General features: G+C 53.8%; 8 protein-coding genes across 8 annotated transcripts; 4 read left to right on the forward strand and 4 right to left on the reverse strand.

The window, feature by feature from the left end:
* Positions 1-561: 561 nt before the first annotated feature.
* B0H65DRAFT_521540 (SprT-like family-domain-containing protein) lies at positions 562-3767 on the forward strand. Its single transcript, XM_062828754.1, has one exon. It carries the CDS (start codon positions 893-895, stop codon positions 3707-3709), a length of 2817 nt encoding a protein of 938 aa, XP_062682561.1. The 5' UTR covers positions 562-892; the 3' UTR covers positions 3710-3767.
* On the reverse strand, positions 3768-5080 carry B0H65DRAFT_460609 (uncharacterized protein). The gene is made up of 2 exons (XM_062826542.1): positions 4647-5080; positions 3768-4528 (listed from the first exon to the last, which is right to left on the reverse strand). Exons 1-2 carry the CDS (start codon positions 4940-4942, stop codon positions 4219-4221), a joined length of 606 nt encoding a protein of 201 aa, XP_062682562.1. The 5' UTR covers positions 4943-5080; the 3' UTR covers positions 3768-4218.
* A 650-nt stretch (positions 5081-5730) lies between these two features.
* B0H65DRAFT_424216 (hit family protein 1) lies at positions 5731-6308 on the forward strand (the record flags this gene model as incomplete). The annotated part of the gene is made up of 3 exons (XM_062824500.1): positions 5731-5773; positions 5852-5934; positions 6024-6308. 3 exons carry the CDS (start codon positions 5731-5733, stop codon positions 6306-6308), a joined length of 411 nt encoding a protein of 136 aa, XP_062682563.1.
* A 147-nt stretch (positions 6309-6455) lies between these two features.
* On the reverse strand, positions 6456-8988 carry B0H65DRAFT_149968 (uncharacterized protein). The gene is made up of 3 exons (XM_062821066.1): positions 7502-8988; positions 7292-7433; positions 6456-7216 (listed from the first exon to the last, which is right to left on the reverse strand). Exons 1-3 carry the CDS (start codon positions 8837-8839, stop codon positions 6702-6704), a joined length of 1995 nt encoding a protein of 664 aa, XP_062682564.1. The 5' UTR covers positions 8840-8988; the 3' UTR covers positions 6456-6701.
* Positions 8989-10009: 1021 nt separating this feature from the next.
* On the forward strand, positions 10010-11270 carry B0H65DRAFT_150010 (DASH complex subunit Dam1-domain-containing protein). The gene is made up of 2 exons (XM_062821067.1): positions 10010-10698; positions 10773-11270. The coding sequence occupies exons 1-2, from the start codon at positions 10190-10192 to the stop codon at positions 11020-11022; spliced, it is 759 nt and encodes a 252-aa protein (XP_062682565.1). The 5' UTR covers positions 10010-10189; the 3' UTR covers positions 11023-11270.
* B0H65DRAFT_150017 (uncharacterized protein) lies at positions 10948-12047 on the reverse strand. The gene is made up of 2 exons (XM_062821068.1): positions 11624-12047; positions 10948-11457 (listed from the first exon to the last, which is right to left on the reverse strand). Exons 1-2 carry the CDS (start codon positions 11849-11851, stop codon positions 11293-11295), a joined length of 393 nt encoding a protein of 130 aa, XP_062682566.1. The 5' UTR covers positions 11852-12047; the 3' UTR covers positions 10948-11292.
* Positions 12048-12366: 319 nt separating this feature from the next.
* Positions 12367-13619, forward strand: B0H65DRAFT_460615 (putative oxidoreductase). Its single transcript, XM_062826543.1, has 3 exons — positions 12367-12892; positions 13262-13307; positions 13375-13619. Exons 1-3 carry the CDS (start codon positions 12564-12566, stop codon positions 13567-13569), a joined length of 570 nt encoding a protein of 189 aa, XP_062682567.1. The 5' UTR covers positions 12367-12563; the 3' UTR covers positions 13570-13619.
* On the reverse strand, positions 13620-15679 carry B0H65DRAFT_460617 (uncharacterized protein). The gene is made up of 2 exons (XM_062826544.1): positions 14073-15679; positions 13620-13980 (listed from the first exon to the last, which is right to left on the reverse strand). Exons 1-2 carry the CDS (start codon positions 15345-15347, stop codon positions 13849-13851), a joined length of 1407 nt encoding a protein of 468 aa, XP_062682568.1. The 5' UTR covers positions 15348-15679; the 3' UTR covers positions 13620-13848.
* Between the last annotated feature and the right edge of the window lie 877 nt (positions 15680-16556).

Here is a 16556-nt window from a genome sequence, read left to right on the forward strand (position 1 = left end):
TTGCCATGCTCGCCACGTCTACTAGAGGTGCATCATATCCTCGACAACGGGCAATAGATAAGGGAGATAAAAAACCACGGCAAAAGTGTCGATTTGAAGTAGAAACCGTTTTCGCTAATTTATGGAAAGCCATCCATCGTAGCACAACAGATGCCCAGATGGTGATCAGCGAACAGGGGACGAAAACGGGGAAACGCAAAAATTCGGACTTGGTTGCTTTTGCAATTTGTGATCTGCATCAAGCGACAGATACGCGATATGTAAACGAGACGAGACAGCTCAGACAGCATAATCCAATCTGTGAATTCGAGATGCATTACTGCTCGCTTGTCGGAGTCGGAAGACTTCAACTCAAACCTCACCGTGATTCTCCTTGGGAAAGGTTCTGGAACGAGATGTCGTTTCACCGGCCGGCCTGGCAAGTGCAGGGACCCACTCACGCCGGGCGGCAGAAAGGGGCTTGGCGTTCCTGACGCTAACTGCACGCTAACAAATCACCCATGGCAACCAGTTGCTTGCTTTTGCTGTAACCAAACAAAAACATCGTCGACATTCCCGTTTGCAACAACACTTTAAACATAGCAACAACACTTTAAACATAGCAACCTACATTCCTTTGGTTTTTTGTGTGGCGCGAAGCTAAGCCGGTCGAATGCGCGCAGCCAAAACCGGTGATAGCATTTCTTGAGGTTTTCACAACCTGCAGGAGATATTTGCATTGATTCTTACGACAGACAGTATTGGTTACCACACCTTCAACCAGCTTTCAGTCCGCTCCAGTTCTCGCAACATCAACGATTTCAGGGGAGCGACCACAACCTCCACTCATATCCAACCGTAAAATCCAGTCAGGCCAGCTACTGTAAGGCAACAGGATAACGACCACAACACCATGGCAAGATTATCACGGCCCCCGCCATCTTCCCGGTCCCGAAAAACAATCTTCTCATCGTCCTCCGAATCTGAGTCCGACTCCAATAACGACTCAAATTCAGACTCGGATTTCCCAGACCTCGCAGCCCTTCCACCAAGTCCCAAAAAGAAAAGGAAAGTTTCGCCACCGTTACCTGCGACCAAGAAGAGACCTACCCCTCCCACGGACACGGCCTCTATCAGTGGTAACCAGACAGTCGTCGAGTCAGCAACATCACCAAATGCGGCCTCATCGTCGGTAGCCGGCATCAAGAGGCGGAAACTGCTACTCGGCGCGGTGTCGGATAACGTCTTGTTTCGGAAGTGGACGCCCGCGCAGGAGGAGGATGCGGTGCCGACTAGGAAGAAGAGGAGGGATCTAACCGCCGGTACAGGATTCGGGCTGCGGTTGGGAATGATGCGCGATGAGGATGAGGACGAGGACGGCGACTCCGAGGCAGAGAATCCGGTCGTACTGAATCGAAAGAAGGTAAAAGAGGTAAAGAGGGTAGGTGAGAGCACAGTTACTGCTAAGACGGTGGTGAGGAGGACGACCAAAAGTCTTTTCAGCAGCCAGACTACTCTATCGAAGAAACACCGGGAAGGTGAGGACATGGTGGGAACAAAGAATGAGGAGAAAAAGCCGTCGGCAAGTCTTTTCCGACCACCGAAACAAGTCGCCGGCAAAAGCAAAGATATGATGGAGATCGACCAGGAGCAGGATATGGACGTCTTTGAGGATCTGGAGGATTTCGCCGAGGAGTCGTTCCACACTGCGCAATCGAAGGAGTCTTCTGAGTCGGATGAAGTTGGGTCGGAGACCACGGTTGGGAAGGGGCGGGACACCAACACGGCATCAAACTCGAAAGACGACGACTCAGACGAAGACCTGGATGCATTCTTCTCGAAGTTGAGCAACAAGCCCAAGACTCCGGCAGTCAGAGAGAGTCATCTTTCTCCGACAAAGCCTCGGTCAACGAAGAACTCGAGAGGCAAGCGGATGGATACGAGCTGGGAAAGCCAGAGCCGGACGTTATTTGATGAGGAAGAGAGCGATGGACGACGAGAAAGGATAGGGAAACGGGCAGCTTCTAGCGAAGAGGATAGTTGTGGTGAGGAGGATGTCACGCAGGATTTTTCTTGTCTCCAGCTGGAATCCTCCTCTTCCTCCTCCGACTCAAGCTCAGAAACCGAAACCGAACGACGATCTCGTCCACCAGCCGCCGCCGCCGCGGGGACGAGGAAGCGCACTCAAACACCCAGTCCTCCTCCTCCCAAAATCCCCAGACTCAAACCAAAGACATCAGCAACACTACCGCCATCTCCCAAGAAACTCCCACGCATCCCCACCACCCCCCACCGCCCCTCTTCCGACCTCTTCTGGTCTCGCGAATTCGTCGACGACTGGAACGACGAGCACTCCCCCAAGAAGGAACTATTCCCTTCTTCGACCAAACCCCCCTCCTCGGAGGAGGCTACTAACTCCCCCGACAAGAAGAAGAAACCGGCACGACGAGCCCAACCCAGCCCCCAAAAAGCCGCCGCCCTCCTCGCCCGCGAATCCCGCCTTGCGCGGCAGGCCTTCGACGCCCACAAACACTCCCTCGCCACCCACTTTCTGGCATTGCTCGACGCCCGCCTGACCTCTTCCCGCTTATCGGCCCTGACTGCCAGCACGGGCGGGATTAAATTGGTATGGAGCAAGACGCTGAACACGACGGCGGGGAGGGCGAATTGGAAGAAGGAGAGTATTACTACTCGGCCTTCTTCTGAGCAAGATGCGAACAAGGAAGTGAAACATCACGCCTCTATTGAGTTGGCCACCAAGGTCCTATCCACACCGGAGAGGTTATTCAACACGCTAGCCCACGAGTTCTGCCACTTGGCTGTGTTCATGATCGACGGGGTTACTACCCGGCCGCATGGGGCGGAGTTTAAGGCGTGGGCCAGGAAGGTCAACGATTCGGAATTTGGTCGACGACATCGTGGCGGCCCGAAGCCGTTCGGAAAAATGAACATCATCCGAGAGGGAGAGGGAGAGGGAGAGGGAGGAGGAGATAGTAGTGGGAAAGTGGAAGTGGAATGGGAGGGCGGGTATGCGGTGGAGGTGACGACGAGACATGGGTATGAGATTGAGTTTAGGTATGTTTGGGTTTGTGATGGGGTTGTAAATCCTCCTGGGTCTGGGTCTGCTACTGCTGCTGGTCAGGGTGGTGAAGAAGGGAAAGGGGAAGGGAAAGGGGAAGAAGGGAAGGACAAAAAAGGGGGATGTGGAACAGAGTACAAGAGACATTCGAAGAGTGTTGATCCCAAGAGACATCGGTGTGGAGTTTGCAAGGGGGTTTTGAGGCAGGTTAAACCTGCGCCGAGGGGTCAAGGTCAACAAGGAGGTGGTGGGAAGACCTCTTCTTCTTCTTCTTCTGCTGGTGGTGGTTTCGATGGAGACGGGAGTCAAGGAGGAATGGGGACGAACAAGATAAAGGTGGAAAAGGCGAAGACGTCGTCGGAGTACCAAGTCTTTGTCAAAGAGCAGATGAAGGTGGTTAAAGCTCAGAAACCGGGGTTGGCGTTTGGAGAGGTGATGAAGGAGGTTGCGGAACGGTGGAAGGTTGAGAAGGCGAGGAGGGAGAAGAAGAACAAGAAGGAAATAACGCCGCCGGCAGAAACGACTGGGAAGCTTTCTACAGTCCTAGAGGAGGTTGTCGCTGATGAAGAAGACGGCGATGGCGAGGACAGTCCGGATATGTTCGAAGACGAACCGATGATGGACGTGGTTGATCTGACTGCGGACGACTGAGTACGGGGCACATCGGTGATGCTCGGTAGTCCACGACAGACAGAGAGAGGTTGTAGGTTGTTTGTACTTGTATGATCTTGAAAGAATATTGATACCCCCCGCCGTGTAAAATTAGAGGACATTCAGTTCGCTACCTAAAGTGTAAAATACTATCTAGAAGAAGAAATAAGAAAGGGACATGTCTCGTGAAAGATGTCGTAGCTCAGCCAAGAAGACCCTTCTCCGCTTAGGGAGCTGATAAATCGTTGTCGTTCATCCACCTCCCACCATAACCGATCCGTCATGTTGATATCGAACGCCCCCCTAATTCTCCTGGTATCCCTCCCTTCCTCTTGAGTATTCCTTTGTCCAAGCCCTTCGCTTAATCCAACCTAATCCATTTCCCTGCCGCACAAAAACCCATATCCTTCTCTTTCCACCAATTTGTTCATACCCATCCTCCATCCATACAATCTTGCCTTAATCCACGTCCACCACACCCACATCCACTCCTACTACTTCCCAACTCTTCAAACCTCATTAAACAACCCCCAATCCTTCACCTCAAAACTCTCCCAAATCCGCGCCGCATACTCCACCGCGCTGCCCAGCAGCGCCCCCTGCTTGCCCAGCGCCAGATCCACCTCCTCCTCGTCGTACTCGCCCTTGATGTGCGGCACGTTGATGGTCACCAGGATATCCGTCTTCTCGCGCTCCAGTCTGACGAGCGTGAGGATGAGGGCGGTGAAATCGGGTGCTTGTCTGCCCCTTCGGGAACCGGACTCGGAGGAGGCTTTGGGCGTTTGTGTGGCGATGAGGGTGTAGGCGGGGATTGAGGGGCTAGAGGGTAAGGGTTGGTTGTTAGCTAGCTGTTGCTGCTGGGTAGTGTAGTAGTTGAGAAGCGGGAGGGCAGGGGATGAAAGGACATTTGAAGGGAAAAGGAGGGGAAAAGACATACTCAAGCTTGGTAAACCGCGTCTCGGTGGTGTTCCACACCTTGACGGTCTCGACGTCGTCGCCGACTAGCTCTTCGAGGTGGGTGGTCAGCGCGCGACCGTCCTCTTCTAGCGAAGTTGGGCCGCTGGGGCCGACGCGCTCGGTGATTTCGACGATGATGGAGGTGAAGCCGTCCTTGTCAATGAATACTTCTTGGTTGTCGGGGACTTGGCGCAGACGGGAGACGTCGGCGAAGTGTTCGGGGAGGTCGCAGACGATGGCGCCGCCGAAGAGAGGGGTGGATTTGTAGTTTGTCATGGTGGGTTGGTGTCTTCTTAGAATTTGCTGCTTGGTGTTGAATGAAGAACGCTGGGAAAGTGAGGGAGGTTTGGGAGGCAATTTAACTTGTCGCAACTCGATCTTGGTCAGGCTGTGATGGTGGTGGTGGTGGTGGTGGGATGCGCCGATGCGATGGTGGTGGTTTTGCGACACACCACTTCCACTTGGGCTGACAGGGACTCGAGGCAGGATGATGTCGTTAGGTGGGATGGCCAGCTCTTGTGACAGGCCAAGAGCTCTCTTAGACGAGCCACTAACAATGTCGGCGGGGAGTTACGCCAATTAGTGTTAGGCAGCGGGCGGTTGGTATGAAAGTAGAACCAACCAAATAAACAACACTTTTTGAGCTTGGCAGGTGTTTCGTGCTTCTTGAAGTCAGGCAGCGAGGCAGATGTCACTAATCTGTTCATTGTCAGTATATCTTCACTTGGCTCTTTACTCGCTTTTCACTTTCTCTTCAACTGGTAGCTCAACGTTGCTGAGGGCGATGAGTACTTGTAGACCGGAGAGTTGAAGGGTTAGGGTTAAAGCCATGTCGCATCGACACCAGCGGGGAAATGCACCCCGCGTGGCAGCCCCTGTACAGCAGTGGCAGTGTGTGCCGAATCGCGGGACATCGCGTTGCAGTTGATGCTGGAAGCTACCTAGGTAAGCTACGTCAAGTGGAAGCCCCTCCTCCTCCTCTTTTATCTTCTGTTTGAAGCTATCACCTACCTTACTCACTCTCTCCTTTCCTCATGCAAGTAACCAGATTATTGGCAAGCAAAATGGCTTCTTCCGCGACCTGCATTTTCTGCAAGATTGTCAAGGGTAAGTAGTGATCTAATTCTCTATATGTTGTGTAAAGATATGTTCTGTTAAAGAGCTCAAGCTAATCAACAAAAACAGGTGAAATCCCCTGCTTCAAGCTCGTCGAGACTGAGAAGACTCTCGCCTTTCTCGACATCCAACCTCTTTCCCGTGGTCATGCCGTACGTGTTTTCTCCCTTCCCACCCCTTCCTTCACTCTCTTATCCCCTCTCACCCCCAAACCCAAAACTAACCCCCCTCCCCCAACCAGCTCGTAATCCCCAAACACCACGGCGAGAAACTCTCCGACATCCCCGACGACTCCCTCGCCGAGCTTCTCCCCATCGCCAAGAAGCTCGCCATCGCCTCGGGCGCCGTGGACTACAACATCCTGCAGAACAACGGCAAGCTGGCGCACCAGGAGGTCGGGCACGTGCACGTGCACATGATTCCCAAGCCGAACGAGAAGGAAGGGCTGGGTGTGGGTTGGCCGCAGCAGGCGACGGACTTTGAGGGGTTGAAGAAGTTGCATGCGGAGATTAAGGAGAAGTTGTAGAATAGGTGGATGTAGTGCAGGTAGATACTTGGGGGGACTGGATGGAGGAGGGGTTTGGGTGATGAATGAATGAATGAGTTTATGTCTGAGATTAAAAATGGTGAAGATGTTGGCTGGAGCTGTGTGAACTTGAGTTGATATATTCCGTGTATGTGACTCGACTTCAGGGAAAGATGAACAGGTTAAAGCTTGAGATTGTGTCGTTAGAGAACATACGTCCCAAGTTCCGCGTTGCTTTTCTCGTCCGTATAGCTCTATCGTATATATCATACCATACCCTGACCCAACCACATCTCATCGTCCATTATAAACACTTAATCTTATATATCCATGAAACATATACAAGTTTCCAAAAGAGAAAAAAGCCCATCATACACCATCCTCACAACCAACTCAATCAACATCATCAGCTTGCGTCTCACTCACCCCCACCTTCGCCACACCCTCCGTTATCCCACTCACGCCGCCATCTTTCTTCCCCTCAAGATACGGATCCAGCTTGCCGCCCGGCAACAGCACCCCCACGCGATCATAAAAGCTCCTAGCCCTCACGTACGGATCCAGATTCCAGTAATCCACCCTCAGCTTTTCCGCAACCTCGTCCCTCTTCTTCTTCAGTTCCTCGCTGTTGTTACCGGACTGTATCCACTGCAGCGTAGCCTCCTCGTACTCCCTGACCAGCTCGGCGCGCGCGGCCTGCAGCTTGTCGAGGGTTTCCGCATCCTTCATCTTGTCGTTCTCGCCGGGGATCGGCTCGACGTACTTGTACTCCCAGCTTTCCTGGCCGTCGAGGTCCTTGGGGATCTTCTCGGGGGAGATGAACTCGGACATTTCCGCGATGTTGTTGGTGAAGTGTACCTTGTTGGCGACGACGGGGTCGAGCCAGCCGCGGATTACGCGCCAGATGCCTGCGGATTGATTTCATGTCAGTAAATGGGAGTAAATGGGAGAAGAAAAAAAAAGAAAAAAGAAAAAAAACATACCCTGGAAGATCCACGGTGCCTTGTGCACCAACACGGCGCCCAAACACTCGGGGTAGTTGGCCTCGAAGCACTTGACCATAAACTTGACGGGGGTGTAGTCCATGTTGGCCATGGAGAAGCCGGTCATGTCGAAGACGATAGTCTGTCTCACCTGTTAGTCCCCATCACCATCAATCTTTCCTCGTCCCACTCCTTCAAATTGTCACTTACCGCAGTATCAACACCCCCCTGCAACAACACCCGACAAGTCTCAATCAAATAAACCGTATACCTCTCCAGACTCTCCTCGCTCTGCTCGCCCTGCCTATGCAGCCTCACCCTAACATAGCAAATCGGCCGTCCCTGCTTATCCACACCATGGACATAACTCTTGCCCATGCGCGTCTGCGTCAAGAAATCGATCGCCAGCTTCTTCCTGGCAACTTCTTCCGACGTCTTGGCCTCCATCTTCTCCGCCTCCACCGCCCCGCCCTCGCCGCTCCGCATAATGTCCGTGTCCACCTTCATCTCGTTGTCCCGCCAGTTCATGGTCGAAATCAGCATGACGAGCGCCTTCTCCACGTCCCACTTGCGCGCGCGCAGGAAGCGCAGCACCAGCGCGTCCGGGTGGTCGTGCTTGACCATGGACCAGATGGTCTCGCGGATGGCGGCGGGGGATTGAGAGGCTAGCGTCTCGTGGAACTTGGACAGCTGGTTGTACTTGTCGTCGTCGCCCGAGGTGGTGGAGGCGTTGAGCACGATGGCGGGGGAGGCGGGCGTGGTGGAACCGGAGGCCGTGGAGGCGCTGTCGGAGGTGGTGGTTGTTTCGTCCGAGTCCTTCTTGTGTTTACGCGAGAACATGGAAAGCTTGCTCTTCTTCTTTTTGTCATCGCCCTTGATGCTCGCGGCGTCGGAGGTGGTGGTCGCAGCAGCGGCAGCGGCCTCGGGGGCGGGAGTACTGGACTCGGAGGGGGAGTAGACGCCGCAGACTTGGAAGATCAGCTTCCATAGCTGCTTGAGCTTTTCCTCTTGCTCGGGGGTGAGGTTGCCGGGGCGGCCGGGGGCGATTTCTCCAGACATGTTTGTGGTGGAGGACTGGTCGTCGAGAATGTCTTGGATGTTCTTTTCGATGGTGGTATAACCGAGTTCTTGCTGCTCGGTAGACTTTTGACCGAGGAAATCGGTGATACCGTAGCCGAGACCTAGACCGAGGACAAAGAGGAGACCGAGACCGGTTACAGAAGCGCGAAGGACAACGGGTGTACTAGGCGCAAGGGTGGTGGTTGTTGTTGTTTGATCTCGCTTGTTGACGGTGGTAGTAGTCGAGAGGTTGTTGCGACTGAAGAAGGCGGTGGTGGTAGTAGCCGTAGGAGTGGTAGCGGTGGAAGGGGGGAGGAGGAGGGATTGGATCCGGGGACTCGGAGTGATCGCCGCTGCCCTAGCTTTGGTGCTAGCAGTTCGACTCGAAGGACACGTAGCAAGGGGTGAAGTGGTGGAAAGCGCGGATCTCGTCAGTCGAAGACGTAGAAGTTGGGCGGGCGTGGAGGGCGGTGGGAGTCTCCGAGTCATTCCCCTTGTTGGAGTATAAGATTAGGAGAGGAGGGGATGCAACCAGGAATCGGGATACAGCTGAGCTGACAGGATAGGTACCTAACACGCACGTGTAGTACTTAGCGGTAGGGCGGGAAGGCGGCAGCAGCAGGGCGGGAGGGTAGTAGGGAAGCAGGTAGGTACCGAGAAGGAAGGCGGTCACCAATTCGGAGGGGAAGGGTACAGAATGGGATGTGTGTGATGGGGGCTGTAAAATGATATTGCCCCAGTTAACAAGACGCCGGACAAGGCTATCCCCGGGCGATCCGTGTCAGCTTTTAGAGGCGCAATTTCTGGTTGAGTGATGGGTAGTCTCTGACGTATTGTATAACAGAGGACCAAAGTGTTACAGCAGTTACTTGTGAAAAGACTCGGAGATATGGGATGACAAGCCCGTTGTTACCAAAGCGTCGGATCCTTTTTGAGACCAGGCCGGAGTCTATTTCCTCGTCAATATCCAAGGCAAAAGGTACACAAGTCAGTGCTATGGAGAAGGCAAAAGACGGTGTCTTTCGGAACAGAAAACAGGAAATCCTCCACATGTCAATCCCGGTGTAAGTGGGGCAACTTTGGCAGCTTGAAAGCATTGAATATCACAGTGCATTGTTGACAGCGAAGAAATAATCGAAGGCAGGAACCTGGAAAGGAAAAAGAAGAAAGAAGAAAAGAAGAAAAGAGAAAGGATTCCCTGGCTGGATCACGGCACCATTAACCTTCGGGGTCTTCGAGGTCTCCGTCTGGGAATTATATACGCCCTTCATGGAGACTCCCAGAGATGATACACAATCTCCATAAAAACAGTCTATGCGACTTGTCTTTGTCCCGGCTGACCCGCAACCCGAGATCCAAATCCCGGAAGCCGTGTAACAAAGGGGTTCGACTTCAATGAAGCAAATTGAGATGTCTGCTGAACAAGACGATCACAACCGTCAGCTGGGCAGCAATCTTCAAATGGACCATGGAAAAGTTGGATGGAAGCGAAAACGAGAACCCCTCATGGACAATGGGACAAAATGGTCGCCAATGATGAAATCCCCCCCCCCCCCGACCCATGCAGCGCTGCTCCTTAAAAGGCTAGTGCACGTGTCTTTAACTGGCTTGTGCGCTTCCGTTTGGCGGCCCGTCGCACTGTTGCACCCACGGCGGGGACTTGAAGCCCAGAATGGTGGGGTCAATTAACGCCGTCGCGTCTCACTGCTTGCGGTTCGCGTCTCCCTTGTCAACCCATGTCAACACCATCTGTGACATAGTCGAAGAACAGCACCGCCGCCAACACATCCAAACGTCGCATGCCATAGGTAGTCAGAGATTCCAAAAGCGACAAAGACCATGCCCGACTCCCAGACCCCCGCGCAACAGCGCTCCACCTCCCGCCCTCGCACCCCCAACCGACCAACAACCCCCCTCCGGCCCTCCTCACGTTCCTCCCTGCGCGAATCCGCCCGCGAATCCATCCATGGCCCCAGCGCTTCCTTCCCCTTAAACGCCTTCGAGCCGGCCTTCGCCGAGCTGGCCGACGCCATGGCCGACCTCGAAGCCAACATAATGCATTTCCAGCTGATGCACGAGAGTCTGGCGCGGTTCAGCGAGGACTTTGCCAGCTTTCTGTATGGGTTGAATATGAATGCGTTTTGTGTGGATTTTCCCGAGGGACCGTTGACGGAGAGCTTTAAGAGGATGAAGGAGAAGGAGGAGAGGGAGGTTGCTGCTGGTGGTGGTGGGTCGGGGCAGCAGGGGCAGCAGGGGCAGAATATGGAGACTGGGATGGGGACGGGGAATGGGGCGACGACGACGGTTAAGCAGGAGAGGGAGGGGTTTGATGGGGAGACTACTTTTATGTTCGTTCATTTTTGCCTCTTAACCGCTAACCATGACTACCGTTGCTAACGTTTGCTTCTCTTGCGCACTACAGGACCACCGATACTTCCTTCGTCGATAACCCGACTTCCAACATCTCTGGTCCTACACCGCGAAAACCATCAGTGGCGCCCAAGACACCCGCTCCAAGACAGTCGAGGGTGCCTGCGCCGTCTGGAACGACAAGAGGCACGAGCGGAAGAGGTGTTGGCCGCGGTGTTACGCCAGGTTCCCGAACGACGAGCCGCGGTGCGATTACTAGGAGTACATCGAACGGGCGAGTTGGTGGGAGGGGTGTGAGGTGAAGCGGGAGATAATACGGTTCGGAGATTGACGCATGTTATGAGTAATGAGGATATGACGAGAATGAGAGAATAAAGGAGGATATGGTATCGATACCCGCGGCGAAAGAAGCATAAAGATGGGCGCAAATGGTCTCAGGGTTTTACCGGAGAGGTACGAGTGTTGGTCTACCCGTGGTCCACCAGATCGCGCGGGAACATCAGAATCAATGTCGACGACTGTACGATCATCCAGATGGCGCTGCCTCGAGGGCATTATCCGGCCACATAACATCACGCCTCAGTTGCTTTGTTCAAATACGCCTTCACCCTTTCAAGACACTCCTCCTCCCCACCATTACCACCAACCCACGACCCAGGGGCAGCAACAGCAATTGTCTTGGCCCTGGACTTGAGGCCCTGGGTGATCTCGAGGTTGGACTTGGGGAGATTGAGAGCCTGTATAGTTAGGTACAGTCTGGGAGTTGTGTGGTCTACTGCTTGCTCTTTCGCAATGTAATCATACGAGGGTGAACCGAAGGCAAATGGCAGCCTCGCTGTGTAGATAGGAACAGAACTCATCGTGGCGGAAGATAGTACAGGTGAAAAGGTCGGAGGAACTCACCTCACTAAGCACCTTGACAACAGCTTTATTCGCCTCTCCCTCCTTAGCTTGCGCGGCGACGCATATCTCGACTGCTTCGTCGGTTATGAAAATTACGCCTTCGCGGGTTTTGCTGGCGCCTGGCTTGACTTTGCAGTGGATGTAGATGGTGCCGGCTTGGGTGCCTTGTGGTGATGACTTTTTGGTGGCTTTGCTGGCGACGAACCAGAGGGCTCTTTGGGTTGACATGGCTGTGGTTTTTGGGACCTGAGGTCGTGATTGTAAAGTGTTTGATGTCCGATGGTGTAGCTAATCCTTGAGTGGAAATTCCTTTTGAATTGCCGAGCTGGTTTAATCGATTGACAGTTCAAATATGGTTGTCCAGACAGAAGATGTCTTGGTGGAAAGGTGAAAGTTCGCGAAATGGAATGAGGTGGTCAGGTCCAATCCGACTTCGGGCCAGCGGGGTACGCTAGTATCCGCTAGAGGTACCTGAGCTTTGGGAGCTTGGCCCCTGTAGCTTTGGAGCTCTCCGTTGAGCTCAACTGACTTCAATGCGCATTGAAAACTGAAAATGAACAATTCAAGAAATACTGTCGAGAGTACAAGATGTATTTGCAGTACCTTATGTAAGGTAGATATCACCTGGCAACACTGAAAATGTTAGGTAAATACTCCTGGCGTTAATAGCTTTCAAAGTTCCCCTTCACTTTGCGCTCGCCATCCACGGTGATGTCATCCCCTATCTTATCATCATCCCAACCCCGGACGATACCCCTGTAGCTTCCACTGCCTGAGAGGGACGGCGCGGCACTCGTCGTCGGGTCCCGTTAGATTGACAACAACAAACCCATCCCGTCTTCCATCCATCCATCCTCCTTCCACTTCCCGACCAACTCCGTCCCAACCATAATATCACCACCACCTTCCCACCCACCACAAACCACAACCCACCAAAAAGATGTTCACCCGCACCGCCCTCCGCGCCTCCGCGCCCATCGCTCGCGCCTCGGCCCCCGCCACCACGGCCCGCTTCTTCTCCTCCTCGCCCGCCCGCCTCGTCAAGATCGGCGAGCTCCTGCCCGAAGGCGAGCTCCTCCAGGAGGGCTCCCCGGGAAACAAAGTCGACCTGCGCAAGGAGTCCGAGTTTGCCCGCAACATGCTGATTATCGGTGTCCCTGCGGCCTTCTCGCCTGCTTGCAGCGCGAGCCATATCCCCAGCTATATCCAGCATCCTAAGACGCAGGAGTTTGATGTTAAGGCGGTGGTGTCGGTTAATGATGCTTTTGTGTGAGTATTTTTCTCTTTTTTTTTTTTTTTTTTTTTTTTTTGGGTTGGTGGTTGGGGAGGGGAGGGGAATGGGGAGTGGGGAGTGGGATGGGGAGTGAGCTGGGGAGAGGAAGGGGAGAGGAAGGGGAGAGGAAGGGTGTTGGGGGAAGAAAAGGGATGTGCCATAGAAGACATCCGGATGAAAGGGACAAGGGAAGGCGAGCGAAGGGTACCAGAAGGGATTAGCGAGGGGAGGACAGCAAAAGAAGGAATTATAAGAGGAGGAATTTTGAAGAAACAACTTGGGAGGAGATCCCCAATGACACCGAGCGGTCGAGACGAGGCAAAGAAACCATGTTACCTAAAGACACAAGCTAACAGTCACAACAGCATGAAGGCATGGAAGGAGAACCTCGACCCCGCCGGCGAGTCTGGTGTAAGTTCTTCTCCCATTATCCCCCTTTTCGTCATCACTTTGTGACCATCCCTGACACCGTGAATAGATCCGCTTCCTCGCCGACCCCTCGGGATCATTCACCAAGGCTCTCGACCTCACCTTCGACAGCAAGGCCATCTTTGGCAACGACCGTTCCAAGCGCTACGCCATCATTGTCGAGGACGGCAAAGTCACCAAGATTGCCGTCGAGCCGGATAACACTGGTACCGCTGTGTCCTTGGCCGATAAGGTTTTGGCTTAATAGACGTAAGAGATACATGATGATGGAGAGTGATGGAGTTCAAAAGTTCCATATATATAGAATATGAGTAATGAACTGCGTTGGACTGCACACAGCTGTAAAAGAAACACAAAGAAAGGAATCGCCAGATCCGTCTCTCACAACTCCCGTGATCGTCAACGGCCCGATGCATAACAAGAAACATTTTGATGCCATCCAAAACCTAATTAGACAGTATATACAGCTTCTGGTCCCGTATCCCCTACATTCCTGGTCGTACAATCTTCACTCATCACCACGTTAAAGCATGGGCTTAAGATCATCGGCAACGACGAAGGGAGCCTCAGTCTTGGCCTTGATCTCGTCAACAGTGACACCATCAGCAATCTCAATAAGAGTAAGACCCTTGCCAAAGTCGACATCGAAGACGCCCTATCATCATCTGTTAGCTTTTGTCTCATCCCGGGGGGGGGGGGGGGGGGCCCATCCAGTCCAGTCCAGGTAGGTAGGTAAAAAAAACTCACCAACTCGGTAATAATCCTCGACACACAAGCCTTGCCCGTCAACGGGAACGCGCACTGCTTGACAATCTTGGCATTGCCCTTCTTATCCGTATGCTCCATCGTCACCACCACCTTGGTCTTCTCCGGGTTGCTCACCAGATCCATGGCGCCGCCAAAACCCTTGACCTTGCCCGGCAACATCCAGTTGGCCAGGTCGCCATTAGCCGACACCTGCATCGCGCCCAGAATCGTCAAGTTGATGCGTCCGGCACGAATCATGCCAAACGACTCCTCCGAACCAAAAACCGCCGCTCCCGGGGCCAGCGTGACGGTCTCCTTACCGGCGTTGATCAGATCCGCGTCCTCCTCGCCCTTCTTCGGGTAAGGGCCCAGACCGAGGATGCCGTTCTCCGACTGCAAAAGAACTTCCACCCCTTCCTCGACGAAATTGGGCGCCAGCATCGGCATGCCAATGCCCAAGTTGGCATACATCCCATTCTTAAACTCCTTGGCCGCCCTGCGCACGATGCGCTCGCGCTTATTCGCCATCTCACCGCTACCCAACGCCTTCTTGGCTTCCGGGTCATTGGGATCTTTAGCAAACGTGAACTTCTCGATCTTCTTCTCCGCCGTGCTCTGAATTACTCTTTGCACATAGATGCCCGGCAAATGCACCGCCTCGGGCGGGATCTCACCCGGTTCAACAATGTGTTCGGCCTCGACAATGGTGACCTTGGCGTTGCGGCCCATGGCCCCGTTGAAGTTGTGCGCGGCCAGCCGGAACTGGCAGTTGCCCAGCCGGTCGGCCTTGTAGGCTTTTACAAAGGCGTAGTCGCCCGCGATGGCGTGTTCGAGCAGGTAGGATTTGCCGGCAAAGACTTTGACGTCTTTTGGGTAAGAAAAAACATCCGGGGTGCCGTCGGGTTTGTTTTTCAAGGGCAGTTCGCCCGTTTGCACGACCGTGCCGAAGGCGGCGGGGGTGTAGAAAGCCGGAATTCCCTTGCCGCCTGCCGCGCATCTTTCGGCTAGCGTACCTTGGGGTGTCAGTTCTAGCTCGACTTCGCCTGTCAGGTACATCTGCTCGAAGGTCTTGTTCTCGCCGATGTAGGAGGCGATCATTTTGCGGATTTGCTTCGTCTTGAGAAGCTTGCCTAGCCCGGAGGCGTCGGTGCCGGCGTTGTTGGAGACCGCGGTCAGACCGGTGATTTCGGGCTTGTGGATCACTTCGTCGATAAGCGTGTCGGGAACGCCGCAGAGGCCGAAGCCGCCGCAGAGTAAGGTGGTGTTGGGTTTCATGTCGGCCAGGGCGGCGGAGGCGGAGGGGTAGAGTTTGTTGATTTCGGGGCGGCGGAGGGTGGTGGAGAAGCAACGCGCTAGGAGGGCGGTGTGCTACATTTTGGATGGGCGTTGTTAGTTGGTGATGGGTTGTTTTGGGAGGTGGTTTGCTTGGTGGTGAGAAGAGGGAAGGGGAGAGGGGGATTTTGGTGTTTTTGGTGGTGACGATGACGGGTGGTGGTGGTGTTGACATTGTTGACACTTGCTGAATCAGGGGTCTCCGTTGTTCGCAGTCGCTCTGCTCGCAAGGAATAAGCTGTAGGAACTTACGTTGTTGCCATACTTGGCATACGCCCTCAGCGTACGAAGAGCTGTTGACATTTTGGCTGCTGATTTGTGTGACTTCTTTTCCTCAAAGGTTTCTTTCCCCCCAGGAAATGCGACTGAAGCTTCTCTTTATAAAAGCTTCTTTGGAATCGCAAAAGTAAACTCTCGGCCGGCAGAAAGTTCACCTCGGTCGATCGGAACGAGACTCGTCTATCTCTAGTCGTCAATCGTCAATCGTGGGTTCGTTCGTCGTTGCCCTGGTGGGTGATTCGCGAGCGAGGGGTTCGTCCGGGTTATTTAATAAATAGCAACGGGGGTTAGAAGCGGCAGATGAGGTTGTGTACGTAGGTACGTTGTGCCGGAACTGGTAGTGTTGACTTGTCCCGTTGATTTCCGTTCGACTACCTAGCAACTCTCGGCGACAGGACAACAACCCAACGGAAGAAGGGAAAAGAGGAAATGGGAAAGGGTATCTTGGTTTGCTGGGAATTCAAGAAAAGAGAAGAGAAAGAGGAAAGGGAGAGAGAATCAGGAGAGAAAAGAGATCAGAAGCAGATGCGGCAGCGGGAGATATGTATCTATCTCATGTATAGACTACCTCTACACCACTTTGTGTATGTATGTATGAGCACCTTGCTGGACACCCGACACAGCAATCGTACATATCCCGTGGTCCTAGTTCTTCCCCGTAGCTCTTTGCTGACAGGCCGAGCTAGTTGCCGTGACTCCAGCGGTACTCCAGCTTCCATGCTCCAGCGTCGTGTTATCCATCTCCCGCCCTGGCCCGCCCGGTTTACGCTTCGGAACCCTCCGTCGGCAGAGAGTTTGTCCCTGAGGTGCCTTTGAACCCCTGTTGTTCCGCAGTCCGCTCGGCATTAAGCGGGCGCGGCGGGGGACGGCGGG

Source organism: Neurospora tetraspora (genome assembly GCF_033439725.1).
Source record: "Neurospora tetraspora strain CBS 560.94 chromosome Unknown B0H65scaffold_3, whole genome shotgun sequence".
Taxonomy (NCBI): domain Eukaryota; kingdom Fungi; phylum Ascomycota; class Sordariomycetes; order Sordariales; family Sordariaceae; genus Neurospora; species Neurospora tetraspora.

Coding starts and splice junctions, on each gene's coding strand:
- B0H65DRAFT_521540 (XM_062828754.1), top strand. CDS start 893: ATGGCAAGATTATCACGGCCCCCGCCATCTTCCCGGTCCCGAAAAACA.
- B0H65DRAFT_460609 (XM_062826542.1), bottom strand. CDS start 4,942: ATGACAAACTACAAATCCACCCCTCTCTTCGGCGGCGCCATCGTCTGC. Junction 4,529..4,646: donor ACGCGGTTTACCAAGCTTGA/GTATGTCTTTTC, acceptor CTTACCCTCTAG/CCCCTCAATCCCCGCCTACA.
- B0H65DRAFT_149968 (XM_062821066.1), bottom strand. CDS start 8,839: ATGACTCGGAGACTCCCACCGCCCTCCACGCCCGCCCAACTTCTACGT. Junction 7,434..7,501: donor AGGGGGGTGTTGATACTGCG/GTAAGTGACAAT, acceptor CAGGTGAGACAG/ACTATCGTCTTCGACATGAC. Junction 7,217..7,291: donor GGCACCGTGGATCTTCCAGG/GTATGTTTTTTT, acceptor ATCAATCCGCAG/GCATCTGGCGCGTAATCCGC.
- B0H65DRAFT_150010 (XM_062821067.1), top strand. CDS start 10,190: ATGCCCGACTCCCAGACCCCCGCGCAACAGCGCTCCACCTCCCGCCCT. Junction 10,699..10,772: donor GATGGGGAGACTACTTTTAT/GTTCGTTCATTT, acceptor TGCGCACTACAG/GACCACCGATACTTCCTTCG.
- B0H65DRAFT_150017 (XM_062821068.1), bottom strand. CDS start 11,851: ATGTCAACCCAAAGAGCCCTCTGGTTCGTCGCCAGCAAAGCCACCAAA. Junction 11,458..11,623: donor TTGTCAAGGTGCTTAGTGAG/GTGAGTTCCTCC, acceptor CTAACTATACAG/GCTCTCAATCTCCCCAAGTC.
- B0H65DRAFT_460615 (XM_062826543.1), top strand. CDS start 12,564: ATGTTCACCCGCACCGCCCTCCGCGCCTCCGCGCCCATCGCTCGCGCC. Junction 12,893..13,261: donor TCGGTTAATGATGCTTTTGT/GTGAGTATTTTT, acceptor CAGTCACAACAG/CATGAAGGCATGGAAGGAGA. Junction 13,308..13,374: donor ACCCCGCCGGCGAGTCTGGT/GTAAGTTCTTCT, acceptor CACCGTGAATAG/ATCCGCTTCCTCGCCGACCC.
- B0H65DRAFT_460617 (XM_062826544.1), bottom strand. CDS start 15,347: ATGAAACCCAACACCACCTTACTCTGCGGCGGCTTCGGCCTCTGCGGC. Junction 13,981..14,072: donor CGAGGATTATTACCGAGTTG/GTGAGTTTTTTT, acceptor AGATGATGATAG/GGCGTCTTCGATGTCGACTT.